The sequence below is a fragment of the Phycodurus eques genome, chromosome 14, assembly GCF_024500275.1.
Source record: "Phycodurus eques isolate BA_2022a chromosome 14, UOR_Pequ_1.1, whole genome shotgun sequence".
In the NCBI taxonomy this organism is placed as follows: Eukaryota; Metazoa; Chordata; class Actinopteri; order Syngnathiformes; family Syngnathidae; genus Phycodurus; species Phycodurus eques.
In genome coordinates this window covers 24,128,681-24,147,607 of record NC_084538.1, presented here as the reverse complement: position 1 = coordinate 24,147,607, position 18,927 = coordinate 24,128,681, and the positions used below count along the sequence as shown (strand labels likewise).

The 18,927-nt window shown below is 43.9% G+C and overlaps 1 protein-coding gene and 1 long non-coding RNA gene across 2 annotated transcripts in view; both read left to right on the top strand.

The window, feature by feature from the left end:
* LOC133413127 (uncharacterized) overlaps positions 1–526 on the top strand; it is a 1,188-nt gene extending 662 nt beyond the window's left edge. Inside the window, exons 1-3 of the long non-coding RNA XR_009769834.1 lie at positions 1–46; positions 135–192; positions 284–526. The exon at positions 1–46 is cut by the window's left edge and continues 662 nt beyond it. This is a non-coding gene — a long non-coding RNA (uncharacterized LOC133413127). The remainder of the gene's footprint in view (positions 47–134; positions 193–283) is intronic.
* The window catches only part of setd3 (SET domain containing 3, actin histidine methyltransferase), a 122,339-nt gene that overhangs the window by 21,206 nt on the left and 82,206 nt on the right, over positions 1–18,927 (top strand). The window contains 4 exon segments of the mRNA XM_061695742.1: positions 2,416–2,529; positions 2,628–2,928; positions 3,083–3,206; positions 18,514–18,606. Of these exon segments, the coding sequence (XP_061551726.1) occupies positions 3,104–3,206; positions 18,514–18,606 (196 nt within the window). The 5' untranslated portion in view covers positions 2,416–2,529; positions 2,628–2,928; positions 3,083–3,103.

Below are 18,927 nucleotides of genomic sequence, written 5' to 3'. Positions count from 1 at the left end.
ACCTGCAAGTCGAACGTCTTTTAGTATTGCGACGAAGAAAACTACGGTAATGTATTAGTTTTTTACCCTTGCAAAATATGTCATCAATAAAAAAAAATATTCTCTAGTAATCGTATGTGTTTTTTAACTTACAGGCTATGCATCCAGCAAACGTTAAGACTCCCATTCCAGTACGCAGTGCCGACTAAAAAGGTAATTGAAAGCTTTTTTTTTTCTCTCCACGTAACATGACAGCAATTTCAACAATGTATTTTTTAGTAATAGTTACGTTTCTAAACTGCAGAGGTTGTGCTTCAAGGAGAAATAGTGACTGGTTTCAAGGAGAATGACAACCACACAAGATCCCAATCACTGCCAACAGAAGAATAAAATAAGAAGTGGATAAAACTTTGCTAGATTTTATGCACAAGGTAATAAAAACCTCGACTATTGAACAAACGGTAGAGTAGGAGAATTTGGAGGAAAAAATTCCAAGTGTGGGAGCCCCATTTGTTCATGCATATTTAATGTAAATTCTGTACAGTTATACTTGTAAATAAATATTTTTTCTGTCAAAAGTACTTTTTCAGTGTTGTTTTATGTTCAGATATTTGAGATTTTCACTAAAGAAAAAAAATCTTGGTGTCAGTCATTGTTCTGCTTGATGTGTCTGATTTTACGAAAAGGCTGCTATCTCCCTTTTTTTCTTCCAGAAACAGAAAATAGTCTATATTTGACTGCTGATTGCTAAAGAACGGTGTAAGTTAGAGACAATATTTTTCTTTCTGATGAAAGAAAAGAGTCTGATCTTTTGGTAGTTTTGGTGTTTACATAGTAATAGTACACAATATTCTGTGGGGCTTGAAAAATTGTGAAATTGCCCGAAAATGCCTGGCAGTCTAGAGGTTCCCTGCTCAGGATACGGCTGGCAGTGAAGGAGTTACCCGTCTCTTTCATTCAGAAATTTCATAATCATGGTTATCCCTGGGCAGGCAGGCATTAGGTTCACAACTTTGCCCAACTCTATGGGCCGTCACGAGAAACAGTTTAGATTTTAGCGTTGTGATTTCCAATGTCTCCGGGATCCACTTTTCAAGGAATGAGCTTGTGTCATCCCCTTCTACATTCCCCAGTCGGTTTACCAACCTTAAATTGCACCTTTTGGACCTCATTTCCATGTCCATCAGCTTGTCTCCCATTTCTTTGTTCCTTTCGAGATTCTGGAGTTAAGCTTCCATTGCAGCCAGAGTATTCTCTGTGCTAGATATACGGGTCTCCGCATTTTTAATTCGCTCAATGCATTCCCCCGTTTCCTTCCTCATCCCAACAATTTCAGCCAAAACTCCATCAATCTTACAGGAGAAGTCCTGTTTTAAGTCCTTAATAACTTTCAACAACTGGTTTGAGTTGCACCTCGACTGGGCTAATTACTTCGACACTGGCGTCCGCCATTGCGTTATGCTCAGTTGCCGTGGACTGCGCGGCCAGAGAAAAGTCAATCGTTGTTTGTGTCTCCTTTCTGCCTCGAGTCGCCCTTCTTCGAGGTTGTTTTGACATCAGAGTACTCTGTCAAACAAAAAATGACTTTGCATTCGGTAATATAGAGGATGTTTCAGGATTGAAATGGATATGTGAGGGGAGAGAGAACCCACAAGTTTGTCTAGCGAGCTGCTATACCGGAATTCCTGTCTTATATTAATGGTGGAAATGAGACTGAAGTTGCATATATAATTGTATTTGTTTCACAAAGATCATTTACATAACTTTAAAACTGTATAATTGTGGACAAAGGAGTGAACGGAGTTAGGTTATGCGTGGGGGGAGACTCGTCGTGCTCAGCGTTGCAGCTTTGGCTCAGTTCCTGTTAGTCTTTTTACGGCGTAATCCTAAACTTAAAAGGTCCTGAAGACTGTACAAAGGCTTTTCCCAACATGGAGTGGCGTTTCCAAGTGAAATTATACACAAAAACAGCACAGTGTGTCCTTTGACAAGACGCCATTATACGCTGGCTGGGGCAACTTCACTGGCGTGGGGAAGGATTGATACTGTCTGAAATGGGGATGCTTCTGATACCAAAAGATTGACTCTCAAAATTAAATATTGATACTAAAGTCATTTGAGGGACTGTACTTTCAGTATCAGAAAGGAAATCAGTGGTATGGATCGTGAGCAGAGAGAAAAAAGGAGCACATCGAGGCACAATTTACCGCACCAAAAGCCAAAATCAGTTTGTGGCGGCCAAAACTGAATTGTGGCAGCCCTCCCCAAAAATGTATACAGTATGTGGAGAAACCTTTTACCTAAAATGTTATTTTTGTGTTATTTGTTTGAAAAGAATCTCTCAAATCCTAATAAAAATTTGCAAGGATGATTTCTCAGTATATCATGATTCGATGATGACATTTTTAAAATTTGGGTCAAATCTATCCTGGTTAGGATGAAAGCTGGCCACTGAATATGATGAGTCAGCAGACATCAACCCTTGCCTGGCCCAACTGGCTGCTGCGGCCCTGATCATCCCAGTGTAAATTATTCTTGGCAATGAACAGGGTAAGTGATTTACACCATCAGTACAATGTGGAAAAATGTCAGTTCATTTTCCTTTGCTATCCTCCAAAATGCTTATGCAAGTTTTTTTTCTTATTCAGATCAAAACTTACCTGAGAAACCGACTTCAAGGAGAGCACCTTGCTGCATGCATGAGGATTAGTATAAATGGACCTGACCCTGAGTCCGTTCCATTCAGAAAGGCCTTAAAGATATTTTTTCAAGTTTAAGAAAGCTCCATTGCTCAGACAGTTGTCAACCTTGTAAATAGCTAACTGGAAATGATTTTGTTGCTTATGTACAATAAATAAGCATAGTTCATGAACCTGCTTTTGATAAATTATTTTGAATGCGCCTATCAAACATCACAGCGCCACCCTTGCACTGCCCTGCCCACCACAAGTAAATACTCAACCGAGGGGAAACACCAGTATCATTTTTTTGACACAACATATAAATCACAATGTTGGCGACTTTTGCTGTTGGCATCAGAAATCAATTTAAGACAGATGATTAATGGTAGTACAAAGTACTAACAAGAACTTTATTCCCACAGTCCTTCTGTCCATCCAACGCCATGGGAAAGAAAAGTCGAGCAAGGATTCAGAAATCTGGGTCAGGAGCTAGTGCCATGGCTTCTCCCAAAGAGATGAACAACTTAATCGCTGAACTGCTGCAAAGTAGGTTTATTATTAGCAAGCACACATTGACTTTAACTAGGGTCATCATTTGAATTTGAACAAGTCCGACCCTGGTTCATTTTGATTCTGGTTCTAAACGATTCTTGGTTCTGATTTTTCTTTTTTAGGGGACTGGGTCAAAAAAAGGTTGCGTGGTTTAAATAAGGGGTGTCCAAACTAGGCTTTTCACGGATTTTCGAGGGAGTTTAAAAAAACGATAACCGATCACCGATCCGATCACAAAATGGAGTAATTTGTCTATTTAAATGACTTGTTAATTTACTGTTGTAGTGTATATTGGTCAAATAAAAATGTAATTAATTTAGGAGAAAAGAATAAGCCGGAAGTGACGCTTGTGTTACTTCAGGTTTACCGTAATTTTAAGTGCAATTGTTAAAATCAGACTGTCTCCAAAAGGGCACGACGTCACTTTTTATGTATAAAATTTAGGAAAAATTACGAGAAAGCTTTTTATCAATCTCGTAATCTGAAGGTTGCTACACTATGAAATTTTGAGTTTGAGATGACAGAGGCTTACTTAAACTCAGAACACACACAAAATACAACCAAGAGTGGAATTTTATGCTGTATTTAATGATATCTACAAGGGATCGAGAGGGAAACACACAAAAGGGGTCAAACTAACAAAAGAAAATAACACTAATAATGGTAAAAGGAAGGAAAATCTGCATACGAAAAGGGGAATAGACCATCGTGTGTTGGACTAAAGTTGGAAACGTGAGCGTTTACTGCGTTGAGTCAGAGCGATGAGAAAGCAAAGATGGGATTTCGTGTGAAGCTAGTAATTTCCCCAAAATTATTAGGCACTGATGTTGTACATTACAGTAAGGATTGCAGTGTCGACTCACGAATGCAGATCAGCTCGTCTTTGGGGAGTCGTCTTCATCCGGAATTCAGGCAAAAACGAAGGAGGTTTGGGTGAAGGAAAAAAAGATGCGCAAAAATAAAAACAAAAAGAAAAGGAAAGTTGCTCTCCCGTTTGAATGTGCTCATAACTTTCCTGCCGGTTGAACTGGTGGCGGGCCGAGCGCTGGCCTTCAGTTGCGTGCGGGACCGGTACGGGATGCCGGTCATTGCTCACTGAGGCTCCGCCGACCGATCGTGGCTAGGAAAAGTGATCGAAGCCGCATGGCCGGGTTCTTCAATCGAAAACCGGACGTTCCCGCATGTGGTGGCACCGGAGGCGCCCGAGGACAATGGAAACAAAAGAAGTGGGAGGGGTTGGCCAAAGGCCACCCCGGCCGGCCTGCTGTCAGCAAGACAAGAAACACAAGTTGAGAGTTAAATACCCCAGAGGCGGGGCGTAGGCAAGAGGGATTGCCGACGTGGAAAAGACCACACCCATCAGCTTGAATCTCGTCAACAAATTTGATAAAATGGGTTTAAAATCATATATTAATATAAAATAACCTCAACTTGGTACTCTCTTTACTCAGAGTTCAAGCATATCGGACTGACTGCTTATACTTTAGTTTTGGCGAACCAACTGCTTATGATTCAAATCACATTTCATGCTGTTTGGAGTCAAATCAAGACAAACTATTCTCAAAATCTTGCAGAGGACTTGTAAAACTGACAATCTTGACACAGACACCAAGGCATACATTTGGAATATTTCTACAGAGTTCGTAAGATATCAAAACGGACATTTTATGTTCAGTTACCAAACATCAAAGGAGAGTCCGCGGGTTCGAGCTTGCAGTTCCTCTCAGCGCCAGTGGGTGACACCTTGCGTGCATGTTTGAATATTAACCAAATAGTCTTCTTGGAGGGAGGGGCCCTCAACCTTTTGGTCGGGGAAGGAGTCTTTTGAAGCCAGCAATCAAGATTTGACTGGAAGCTGCTAATTAGGGCGGCATGGTGGCCGACTGGTTAGAGCCTCACAGTTCTGAGGAGCGCCTGTGTGGAGTTTGCATGTTCTCCCCGTGCCTGCGTGGGTTTTCTCCGAGCACTCCGGTTTCCTCCCACATCCCAAAAAAACATGCATGGTAGGTTAATTGAAAACTCTAAATTGCCCGTAGGTGTGAATGTGAGTGCGGATGGTTGTTTATGTGTGCCCTGCGATTGGCTGGCAATCAGTTCAGGGTGTACCCCGCCTCCTTCCCGATGATAGCTGGGATAGGCTCCGGCACGCCCGCGACCCTAGTGAGGAGAAGCGGCTCAGAAAATGGATGGATGGATGCATGGTGGCTAATTAGGTTAACGTCCACTTGATGTACATCAGGAATTCTCCTAGTGGCCGTCTCACAGCAGGGCAGCGTGGAGGAATGGGGTTATCAAGTGGTTGGGAGTCCCTGTGGTACCTCCAATTGCAGGAGCATATCCACGACACTGCATATACTTGTGTACTTAATTGCTCAAAAAATATATTTTCAATAAATAATGTATCTTAGTTCATCTATTTATGTCAGTGAGGGATAGTGACAGAACAAATGAATGGTCTTCTATTAAATAACAGGAAGTACATACAGTAATTAATGTCGCGCGTATTTTTGTTTGTTGGTGTGCCGTGGGATTTTTCAATTGTAAAATATGTGGCTTGGCTCCATAAAGGTTGGAAATCACTGGTGTGTATCTCTCCAGAGATGCTCAATTGGGTTTAAGTCAGGCTCTGGCTGGGCCATTCATGAACCTTCACTGAGTTGTTCTGAAGTCATTCCTTCGTTATTTTAGTTATTTCTCATTGTCTTATTGGAAGGTGTACGTTCGGCCCAGTCTGAGGTCCTGAGCACTCTGGAGAAGGTTCTCGTCCAGAATATCCCTGTACTTGGTCGCATTCATCTTTCCTTCGATAGCAACCAGTCGTCCTATCCCTGCAGCTGAAAAACACCCCCACAGCATGATGCTGCCACCACCATGCTTCACTGTTGGGACTGTATTGGACAGGTGATGAGTGGTGCCTGGTTTTCTCCACACAAACCCCTTAGAATTAAAGCCGAAAAGTTCTATATTAGTCTCATCGGACCAGAAAATCTTATTTCTCACCATCTTGCAGTCTTTCAGGTGTTTTTTTTTTTTTTTTTTTTTTTTTTCTTTTCCAAAATCCATGCTGGCTTTCATGTGTCTTGCACTGAGGAGAGCCTTCCGTCGAGCCACACTGCAACAAAGCCCCGACTGGTGGAGGGCTGCAGTGATGGTTGACTTTCTAGAAGTTTCTCCCATTTTCCGACTGCATCTCTGGAGCTCAGCCCCACTGATATTTGAGTTCTACTTTCCTCTCTCACCAAGGCTCTTCTCACCCGATTGCTCAGTTTGGACGGATGGCCAGCTCTAAGAAGGGTTCTGGTCGTCCCAAACGTTTTCCATTTAAGAATTACGGAGGCCACTGTGCTCTTAGGAACCTTAAGTGCAGCAGAAGTTTTTTTTTTTTTTTTTTTTTTTGTAACCTTGGCCTGATCTGTGCCTTGCCACAATTCTGCCTCTGAGCTCTTCAGGCAGTTCCTTTGACCTCATGATTCTCATTTGCGCTGACATGCACTGTGAGTTGTACGGTTTTATATAGACAGGGGTATGGCTTTCCTAATCAAGTCCAAACAGTATAATCAAACACAGCTGGACTCCAATGAAGGTGTAGAACCATTTCAAGGATGATCAGAAGCAATGGACATCGCCTGAGTTAAATGAGTGTCACTGCAAAGGGTCTGAATAATTATGGCTGTGTGATATTTCAGTTTTTCTTTTTTAATAAATCTGCAAGAATTTCAAAATATATATATATTTTTTTCTGTCAATATGGGGCGCTGTGTGCACATTAATGATGGGAGAAAAAATTAAAGCGGCAAGGTGACCGACTGGTTAGAGCGTCAGCCTCACAGTTCTGAGGACCCGGGTTCAATACCCGTTCCCGCCTGTGTGGAGTTTGCATGTTCTTCCCGTGCCTGCGTGGGTTTTCCCCGGGCACTCCGGTTTCCTCCCACATCCCAAAAACATGCATTAATTGGAGACTCTAAATTGCCCGTAGGCATGAGTGTGAATGGTTGTTTGTTTCTATGTGCCCTGCGATTGGCTGGCAACCAGTTCAGGGTGTACCCCGCCTCCTGCCCGATGACAGCTGGGATAGGCTCCAGCACGCCTGCGACCCTACTGAGGAGAAGCGGCTCAGAAAATGGATGGATGGGGCGCTGTGTGCACATTAATGATGGGAGAAAAAATTAAACCGGCAAGGTGACCGACTGTTTAGAGCGTCTGCCTCACAGTTCTGAGGTCTGGGGTTCAATCCCGACCCCCGTCTCTGTGGAGTTTGCATGTTCTTCCCGTGCATACTTGGGTTTTCTCCGGGCACTCCGGTTTCCTCACACATCCCAAAAACATGCACGGTGGGTTAATTGAAGACTCTAAATTGCCCCGAGGTGTGAATGTGAGTACAAATGGTTCAAATGTGGTTTAAATGTGCCCCTGCGATTGGCTGGCAAACAGTTCTGGCTGTACCCTACCTCCTGCCCGATGATAGCTGGCATTGGCTCCAGCTCTCCCGCGACCCTCGTGAGGATAAGCGGCTCAGGAAATGGATGAAAAAAAACAAACTAACACTAACACAGCCCCATACCATCACACATGCTGGCTTTTGAACTTTGCGTCCATAAGATGTAAGTTCAAGATGGCGCTTACCAGTGTGGTCACCTCGGTAACGCGCTCTCTAGTATTGTTTTAGTTTTTGTTTTTCGTTCGTCTTTGGAGACATTACACGACTCACTTACACAAGGGGAGACTTGCTAAACATAAAGGAGGCTTTCTTTCACCAACTTTCGCAAATCCGCTCGTTTTTTTCCCCGAATTACTCACCGGAGTGGCGTCCGCGGTTTTCGGCGCATGGAGGCGGAGGCGACGCCACAGAGGGAAGCGAGCCGGCATCCATGTGAAACTCCGCAAGAGAGGATACAGATTGCCGTTCCCGTCGATCCGCCTCGCGAATGTACGCTCCCTACCCAACAAAATGGACGAGCTTCATCTGCTGATAAAGACCAGTAAAGACTTTGGACGCCATGTGCTCTACGGAGACTTGGCTTTGTGAGGCTGTACCCGATGGCGCCGTCATGCTTCCGGGTTTCCATCTTCACCGAGCGGACCGCATCGCGGAGTTATCGGGGAAAACAAAAGGCGGCGGGATATACTTCTATATCAACAAAAAATCGTGTATGGACGTCACGGACCTCAGCACACACTGCAGCCCGCATTTGGAGTCGCTGTTTTTGAACTGTAAGCCATTCTACTCGCTGCGTGAGTTCGCATCACTCATCCTCGCTGGAGCGTACATCCCGCCTCAAGCTAACACGAACGCCGCACTGCTAATGCTCGCCGAACAAGTCAACGAAATTGAAAAAAAAAAAACACCCGGACTCACCCCTCATTATTCTCGTCATTGCACCGGACTATTGCAATATTAGTCATTCAAACTGCTCTAAGTGCTAAAGGACTCTGCATCTTTTTGCACAATTGTCAAAAAAAAAATGGGGGGAGGGCTCTTAACATGTTGCCAAGGGTACGGTTAAATCTCTCCGTTGTCCCGTCCCCCATAGGATGGGTAGGGTTACGTCCGGGATTTTCCAACACCGCTCAACTCCAGGAGCTCAGCAACCAACTTGCTCTCAAAGTTTGCTCCCTGGTCTGAGTGTATACGTTGAGCAAAGCCATACACACAGAAGAATTCATCCCAAAGCTTCTTAGCGGTCTGGTCTTGGCACGGGAATGCAAGCGCCAACTTCGTGAAATGATCAGTGATCACAAGAACATACGCAGACTTATTTCTGTCCACAGCTGGCCAGAAGTCAATGCACACCAGTTCCAGTGGAGCACTAGTCCTGATGTTCTCTAAGGGGGCTCTTGCAGCTGGCTCTGGTGTTTTGCTGAGAATTCATCTATGGCAGGTCCTCACATGGTTGCGTACGTCCTTCTCCATGTCATACCAAAAGAAACGCTGACGAGCCAGGGAGAGAGTGCGTGGTTGTCCTTGATGGCCAGCATGGCCATGAACACCAGCCAGCACCTCCGATTTCAGGGAATGAGGAATGACTAACTGAAATCTCGTCTCGTCAACGGATCTTTCACCACCCTGTAGAGGATGCCATCAAGGAAGGTAAGCTTGTCCCACTGTTTCAGAATCCTCAGTGTTTGCTGACTCTCGTGATAGCGCTCACGCCTGGAAGGTCTGCGCTTCCGCTCAACATAATGAGCAGCCCTGGAGATGACAGGGTCCAGCCTCTGCTGAGACAGGAGATCCACCTGAGACAGAGCAGGCAAAACTTTATGGCCAGGTGTTGGCAGCGTCGCCACGTGGTCAGCCATAGACATAGCACGATAGCACAATCCCAGTCTCTAAGAGATGACGAGAGACGAGACATCGTCATATGTAAAAGAAAACGCAACAGCATCTGTGACAGGTGGGCCGTCCAATGACTGAGGCAGGCCGGTCAAACGGAAAGTGTCCTGGACACCGCCATCTTTTACATTACAGACCTGTTCCACCAGTTCAGAATACAGCTCAGACAAGAGCCGCTGAGCTACAGGCTTCACAAATGGGTCCCTACTCAGAGCATCTGCCACAACATTCAGTTTACCAGGAACATACTTTAACTCGAAAGAGTATGGAGCTAGCTTGGAGACCCATCGTTGTTCGCATTCATCAAGCTTTGGCTTGGGTGAGGATGTATGTGAGGGGATTTTTGTCAGTCCAAACTGTGAATTTATGACCCTTGAGCCAATGGCTGAATTTATCACATACAGCCCACTTCAGAGCCAAAAAGTCAAGCCTGTGTGCAGGATATCTACTTTGGTTGCGGCTGAGCGACTTGCTGGCAAAGGCTATGGGTCTTACTCTCTCTTCACCAGCTGGAACCTGTGACAGCACAGCACCCAGCCCATCTATGGAATCGTCGGTGTGCCAATCAGGGTGTGCCAGCACCACACAGTCAAGGAGAGCACTTTTGAGTCCCTCAAATGCTTTTTCACAAGCAGGGGTCCAATCATGAGGAGTCAATTTATGGAAAGTTCCAGCTTTTCCATGAGCATGGGGGCCTTTAATTCTCCTTTTCTGGTCTGCAGTCAGAGCAAAGATTGATTTAGCAATTTGAGAGCATCCAGGGATGAAATGTTGGAAAAACATCACCATGCCAACGAATGACCTCACTTTCTTTGGGGATGGGGTAAGACCATCAGCAGCCACGAGATCTACCTTTTGGATTCCAGTAATGACCCTCACCTTTTCCTGGTCAACTGTAACTCCATTAGCATCCACCACATGACCCAGGAACCTGACAGACCGTCTGAGAAGGGGACACTTTTTTGGCGCAAGCTTCAGATTGCTTGCCCTCAGGCGAGAGAACACGACTTCCAGGCGTTTCAGGGCCTCCTCTTCCGAACGCGCAAACATCAGTAAGTCATCAAGATAGCAAAGGAGACTGGAAAAGTTCATGTCACCGAAGATGCTGAGCATCATTCGCATGAAGGAAGCTGGACTGTTGCATAACCCCTGAGGAACCCTGTTGCACTCATAAAGGCCAAGCGGTGTAGTGAAGGCCATGTAGCGCTTGTCAGACTCATGAAGGGGGATGTTATAAAATCCGGATGTGAGGTGCTGAAGAGGGCGTTTCCGCCAAGAGCAGCAAGACAGTCGGACTGATGGGGTAAAGGGTGAGCATCCTTCACAGTTTTGGCATTAAGCCAGCGGAAGTCAGCTCCTCAAGTCCCCCGATTATTTTCCAAACCATCACCAATGGCGCGGCATAGTCACTGATGGACTTGCTGATGATGCCCTTCATCTCCATTTCTGACACCATCTCTCTCAGCTTATGATAGTGTGCTGGGGGAATACGTGGGAAGGGTCGCCGAAAGGGGCGGTCATCATTGAGGTGAATACGATGAACAAACTCCTTGGCTTCACCACAGTCCAACTTGTCCTTAGAGAAGACATCTTGATAGACCAACATCAGCTCAGCCAACTTCCTCTTCCACTCATCTGACACCTCACATCCACTGATGTTCAGGTCACTCAACCCACAGTCTTTAAGCTGCTGTGACAGGTCAGGTGCCGCACCAAATGATGGAGTAGGTCTGATCAGCTGGTCATTCTGAGATTTGCACAGCCTTTGAGCAATGGGAATATCCTCAACAACACAGGTGAACACATCAGCAATCTTGGCATTGTGCCGCAGTGTAAATGGGCACGGTGTGGGGTTGAGAACCTTCATGGGGATCCAGCGATCCCCCCACATGGACGTAATGACTCGCCCCACCATGATGTTCTTAGGAGTAGAACGGGCGGATGAAGGCTCAACCATGACAGTGCTCCCAGCCGACACTAGAGCAGATGGTGGCAGTTTCCCCCACACAACATACTCTGTCTGTGGCTGCAAAGTGACAGCCTGTTGCAATTTTACTGTGCCAATCTTGTCTGGCATCTCGGGGACTGACCAACGGGAGATACAGGACAGTAGCTGGAGAAACTGTTAACATTCCCGTTCAATGTTGCTTGAGCAAACAAGCTCCCGGTACTTTTTGTCTGATTTCATATTTTGAATGAGGGGCCGGAGTACCATTGGTCCCTATGATGAGTTTTTCTCTCTGCCTGGCACTACAAATGTTAGAACCAAAAACCTGGAACCATAAATGTCAATGTCCAAATCATAGATACATTTAGGGCGAGTGAGAAGGCCCCCACATCCGATGAGCACCACGCTTTCAGGTACAGGCTGAGGAGCCGAGGCAACGCCAGCAGCTCTAAGCTTAGACTCCGCTTCTTCACTAAGTGTGCATGACATGCTCCCTGAATCGAGCATCCCTCTCACATTGGACCAGCCGTCGACAGCGACTGGAGCATAAAACAACTCACTCGCTCCTTCAACTCTCTGCAACTCGGTTGGTACATGGTGGTGAGATTTGCCGTGATACTATCATCTGACTGATCCTGCCAAGGGGAAGGCTGGCCGACCGGATACTGTGGCTGGCTGCAACTGGGTTGGTACATGGTGGTGGGATGTTAAGCCGTGCCTTAGTAGTGATAACATGGGTTGGCTGGGGATCCGTCTGAACAATAGGAGTGGAACTCGCAGCAGATTAATGGCTGGCGTACCATTGACTGGTCTGCTATGCAGTTATTACTAGGTGGCCTTGGCCTACCCCTTCCAAAACATAACGAGGCAACTTGCTGACCCCTACCCACACCATTTAATCCAGACATTGCAATATTAGTGTTCTTCTTTCCCGTAATAAAACTGAACAGCCCAGGTCAACTTATCCAAAAAGCCCAAAACACATCACAAACAAAAATGGGAAAGGATATTACCAGGGGTCATCAACCCAGCAATGCTCAGGAAGCAAGCAAAACACAGCACAGGAACAAACATTCGCAGTGTCCTATCATAAGGCAAAATAGCCTGGCAAATGTTCGGCATCAAATCACCTGAACGGAGAAACTGAGCAAAATTGTAAGTAACCGGCCTAGTATAATAATACAAATGCAGTGAAAGCCGTACACAATCAAGCAACAATCCTGCACTACTAAATTTACCAAGTGACTACACGACAAAACAACACAAAAAAATAAAAATAAAATAACACACGCAAGTCAAAACACAGGGCTCCGTTTCGATGACGTAGTTGTCAGCGAGAGCTGGTGCAGGCGGGAGCGGAAGAGAAGAGCAGATCAGTCGGCTGCGTAGGCGATCGCTGGTCCGCGATGTTTTACAGGCCTAAACGCACTAAGTGTGACCGGTGGTCTTCTGCGTTGTGACGGTTCGAAGAAACGTGTGACACCGGGACCTTTTTGGAGACGATCTCCTTTTATTCTGACAGAATAAACAAAAGCAGAACCTCCGTATAAATTTCACTGTCCACTCGAGCTCCTCTCCCACAGGACGATTGTACAAAAGGGAGCCCCGACTATGCGGTAAAATCCTTGTACGTAATGAACCACAAATTCAACAAAACATACCTGACAGAATAAACAACAGCAGAACCTCCGTATAAATTTCACTGTCCACTCGAGTGCCTACACAAAGAAAATACAGATGACATCGGCAACCCGGAAGTCAGTTCGGCTTGTCACAGCGTTAAGCCAGCGGTCTTCAACTGTTAAAAATAAAATTTTTGAATGTAACTCCGCTGACATGTACCCATTATGTGACAGGAAAAGACATAACAATAACATTGAGACTAAAGATGCATAATAAACCAAGAGAAACATTAGGATGGTTCAGGATTACCACCTGAATGAAATATGGTCACCCACCTCTCCCACAGGACGATTGTACAAAAGGGCAGAGGCGTGGCCGCAGAAAACATTTATAGTGGGGAGCACAGAAGAAGAACCGCACCGAGCTACAGACACAGTTTACACTGGATCGGGAGGCATTTTCCTGTCAGGCAGCAACAGATCTTGTGCAGTTATACAAAAACTCCATTAAACACACAGATTGACCCGGTTACAAACACATAAACAAAAACACTCGTAAATGTGTAAAAAGGTTCACTTTTGTGCAGAAGTTGAGCATATATGCAAAGTAATTGTCAGATTCATGACACAGGCGTACTGGCCAATTTTCTTTGCACTTGCAATTTTCTTTGCACTTGCAAATGTGTGTTGACAAATCTGAATTCGCAGCGCACCGATCAGCATGAACCGCACCATTATTTCCCTGTAAATGGACGTCTGGGGACGTAATCTCAGCCAATGCGGACTGAAGTCACGAGACTGCTGATCCAAAACTTTAATAACTTCCGATTATTCAAAAGGTTTGTATCATTGGAAAGCTTGCTAAACACAGAACCTGACAAGATATAATAATTAACTTAATAATTCATAATTAATTTTGACGTTAAAATACAGAATGTGGCACAAACAACCGATAAAATAATTTAAGAGCCGAGAATGAGCAAACGCAGCGTACGTTACAGAGTAAGGAATACACAGCACAACGACGACACCTGCTCTTGCTCTCGTACAGTGCAAGCAGAGCAGTGCAGAAATTAGAAGCAGCGAGGCCTGTATATTTTTAAACCTGTGGAAATGTACTTTTTGTAGATACAGTCCGTCGTTGCCATAATTCAGTATTTCTTTATAACCCCTCACCATTACGTGAGCATGACCTGCTAATTAGCAAACGTCTGCTATTAGCAACAAGACCGGCAACAAGATGCCTCCCTTTTCCAGAGACTATCACAAATTGCTACGTAAGATGGCGGTCCTGGAAATGAAAATTCACCGCCTTGCGGTGTACATGCATGTGGAGGCAAATGGACACCATTGAGACTCTAAGGGGTATGTATTATCAAGAGGAAAATGGGGGGCACCAGACCCAAAAACAAAGAAGAACTGACAGCAAGCATCAATTCCATAACTCCCAGGCAATGCCTCAATGCCACCGCGCATCCAGGCAGTGATTCAAGCAAAGGGATTCCCAACCAAGTATTAACATCGCTTTGAAAGCACCATATTTGAATTGATTTAATGTCACCGCAATTTCTTTTTTTTTTTTTTTTCTACAAAAACTGAGACGTAAATGGTGATTTCTTCACCGTGTTCAAATTTGTGGAATTCCTGATTTTGTGGGTTTTATGAGCTGGAAGCCCAAATTATGTAAAAATATACAAACGTAACAACAACATAGATTTGTATGCATTTTCATTTTTACAACAATGGCAGTTAAAAAAAAAAAAAAAAATCAAAAATCAAAAAAAAAAAAAACACTGCAGTCATTCGAGCCAAAACATGGTTGAGGCTCTTGAAAGTGCTATACAGTAACTAAGTCATATATGAATATTTGACTCAAAATGTTGAGTGGCATCAGCCCTATCTATGGTTTTCTTTTGTTTGATGCCCTCTATGGACAATAAAAGCATTATTGTGGTATGACCGTATAAAAGAAATTCAAAGTGGAAAGAAATTATATTTTTATATGAGGTAATTACACCCTTGAATAAGTCAACAAGTCATAAAAACAGATTTTTATGTATTATCAGTTTTTGACAAAATTAAGTTTAAAAGAAAAAAACTGCGGCAAAACATGGTTCATGCTCTCAAACGTGTTAAAACTAAGTTCTATATATCTATATTGTTTCCTTTCAATCCCTCAAAATGTTCAGCAGGCCCAGACCTGTTCATGGATCTCAATTGTATTTTTTTGTTTGATGCCCTCTTTGGACAATAAAAGCAGTATTGTGTTATGACCATACCTCTAGATATGCCCCCGCCCAAAAAAACAAAAACTCCAAGTAGAATATTTGATATGATGTAATTAGAGCCTTGAATGTCATAAAAACATTGATTTTGACACACACTCGCGTACAAATACAGCATGGAGTTCGTAAAAGCTTATCTCTCGACGAATGGCAGTGCAGGATTTCAAATAATTACAGTTTGGAATTTGCAGACGAGCCTTGGCCAGCCTCACATTGGCACACACAGAATATATTTATATCTGCACACGAAGACTTGGTAAGAAAGTATTTTGGCAAAATAAAACGGTGGAGTGGTAACATAAAAAAAAACACATTTAGTCAGAATGGTCCCATTGAACACGCACACACAAACACAACTCTTCTCGCAATCCCAACTCACCGACATATTTGTTTGTGGCATACAATGTGGGAAATGGTAGCAGTGTGAGGCCATATCTGCTGGAAAGCGCTGCAAGAAAAAGAATGACCTGGTCTCTGGCGCCATCTGGTGGTTTGGCGGTGGAAACACCGCAGAAAATCAACACCATTCCTCCAACAGCAATGCTATGGTTCTTTCTATATTCACGGGAAAAGCGGGATAACACAACAGCTCTACAGTATATCGAACTATATGCTTCATGCTGGGAGTAAATGAGCCAAAATATTCCAATTTTACTGTGGCGTAGAGTCAATGAGCATCTCCTATGTCTACAAATTTCAAAATTGCATCGTGCAATTTTGAAGTCATGTTTTTAAAGGCTTTGTCTTTGGTAAAAGATATCAAAGTCAACAAAAAAGCCATCATTTGTACTGTTGACGCACGGGGGAGTGACGTGTGCGCCAGACTCGAAGGAACCAATCAATCAATCGATATTCGATAAAGTTTCTCTCTCAAATTGAAGCAGATTACCTCCAGGTCATAAAAGAACCGGTCCCATCAGGTCCTATCCTCATTAAATGCAATCGCCGGTCTCTCAAGTTAGAGAATGATGTCATCGACATGAACCGATAACTTCGATATTAGTGCCACATTAAATCAGCAACTTCGTGCACACTTGACATGCCAACACAGTGCTATGTACCTAAATGTAAACAAGCACACATTCTCACTACAGTTCTCTGAAGACTCTCTCCTGATAGATGCCGATTGTGGTCCATGGAAGCAACCGGGTGTGCGCGCGTGTTCGTGCGTTTCTGCGTGTGCGTAAACATGAAAGTGAGTGACACACGCGCACACACCATTAGGGGTGGGGGACTGACTACGTGACATGACCTCAGCATTCTACGCGCAGTTATACACATTTTATAACTGAAATATAGCAAAAATACATCTTTGATGTTGCGACAGTTGCGTGCCAGACACGACATCCACCAATTTTAGAAAAAATAAAACCGTTGCTCTTCACCCATTTGCCTCAGATAAAGTTGCAAGCGACTAACTGTGAATATCTCTGTTTCACAAGCATTTTACTTCCACATTACCTTTCAAAAGGCTATGAGGGCAACCAACTCTAAAGAGTGGGTTAACGCTGTGGGTTAATGTATGAAAAGTGCTATGTAAATGTATATTTTTTTTAATGTAAAATGCTGATTGACCTCCCCATCAGTAGGCACCGACTGTGTTATGAGATATCACATGATAATAATAGTCGCAAAGCAAATTTATATAGCGCATTTCATACACAAGGTAACTCTATGTGCTTTCCATGATTAAAAGCATTTAAAAACAGAGAAGAAAACAGCGTATAAACATTTAAAACTCAGAGAAAAAAGTACAATTAAAACAGCATACAGTGCAAGAGATATTTAAAAGTGGAAATGCTCTAAAAAGCATGGGAAAAAGAGTTTTTAACCTGGAATTAAAAACATGCACACTTGGGGCTGACGTCATTTCTGTTGGCAACTCATTCCATTTGTGTGCAGCATAATAGCGAAATGCTGCTTCACCGTGTTTGCTTTGGACTCTGTGCTCCACTATAACAGCTGGGCAAGTTCTCAATCAAACATATCAGGTTCGAGTCAGTCTCGTTGCCGTGCGGCTCCTCAGAAATGATGCCAGCTTTTACGAAAGCTCGAACAACAGTGCAAGCAGACACGTTAGGTCGAGCATCCACAATCCATTCACAAATTGTGGCGTAACTCGCCCGGTAAAGCTTAGTAAAGTAAAGCTGTGTTCGCCATCTGTCATCCATCGCTTCCACGCCGCTCGCAACTTCACTTACACCGATGTGGAGTTCATTAATTCATTGCTCAGGTTGGTCTTCCAACTCAGGCCACCTCGCCTTGTTTCCGTGTTTTGTTTTTCTCTTTTTTTTTTTCCCCGCAGAAACTCCGCTTCGTCCTCTGGACTCGCCGAAGCTCGTTTTCCTGCTTCGTCCACTTGCGAACCATGGATTTGTTGATCTTGAATTCTCTCGCGGCTGCTCGATTCCCATGTTCCTCTGCGTAACTGATAGCTTGCAGTTTAAACTGCGCTTCATAAGCGTGTCTCTTCTAGGTGCCCTTTTCGGGGGTCCTTAGCCAAACCGATGTTGTTTTGCACAATGCATACCCCGGTGCTATACACCTACTGGGGGCGTGGCTTTAGCAGCGTCCTTCACGCAGCCTTCCCCCTTTACGTCCGCATGCTGCCCTCAGCCACGTCCTCTTTTCCTCTGTATAAGCAGCGTGTTGGCAGGAAATGCTCCCAGTCAGTCAAGCGGTCCAAAAAAAAGTTAAAAAAAAAAAAAAAAAAGCAGAGCGCTCATCCCACAATATTTATAGATGTTGTAACTCTGTGCACACATAAGGCGCGCCGCATTATAAGGCGCCCCGTCCATTTTGGAGAAAATTGAAGACTTTTAAGTGCGCCTTATGGTCGTGAAAATATGGTAATATGTGAAATAATCCAAATTAAAAAAAAAAAAAAAATGTACCTGTAAACTGAATACATGTCTTTTTTCAGTGACTGTGCCTGATAACCGTTAATTAAAAAAAAAAAAAAAATCCTGGATTCCATGACACCTGTTCAAGCTTGTTTTCACGTACCCCTTGCAATGTGCTCGCGCACCCCTAGGGCTACACTTACCCCTGGTTGGGAAACACTGCCTTAGAGTAATGCGGCGTTGATGTTTTTAATAGTTAATGTTTCTTTCAGGGTGTAGCAGTGAAGCTCCGTCTGCCAGTGAAGAGTGGGAGGAATATGTCCAAATTAGAAGTTTGGTGGAGAAGATCAGCAAGAAACAGAAGGGTAATTTGTCGTCTCTTCCTATAAACGTCACAATACTTTTTATATTCATGTGATTATATCAATTTTGTACTCTACCCTTCACACAGTGGGAAATGTTTCTTCTACACCATTTATTCAAATTATAATAGTATTCGTGATAATAATCTGAACAGTTAATTCAGAAATTGCATTTGATTAATTAAAACCATTGATACATTTTTCAGCCATGGAAAATCTATGGAAATGAAAGGGAGGGGTATACATGTCCGCTAAATGTATTAGTTGTCCTAGAAAATAATTTCTACCCTCTGTGTCACAAATGAATTTGTTTGTGACATGCTA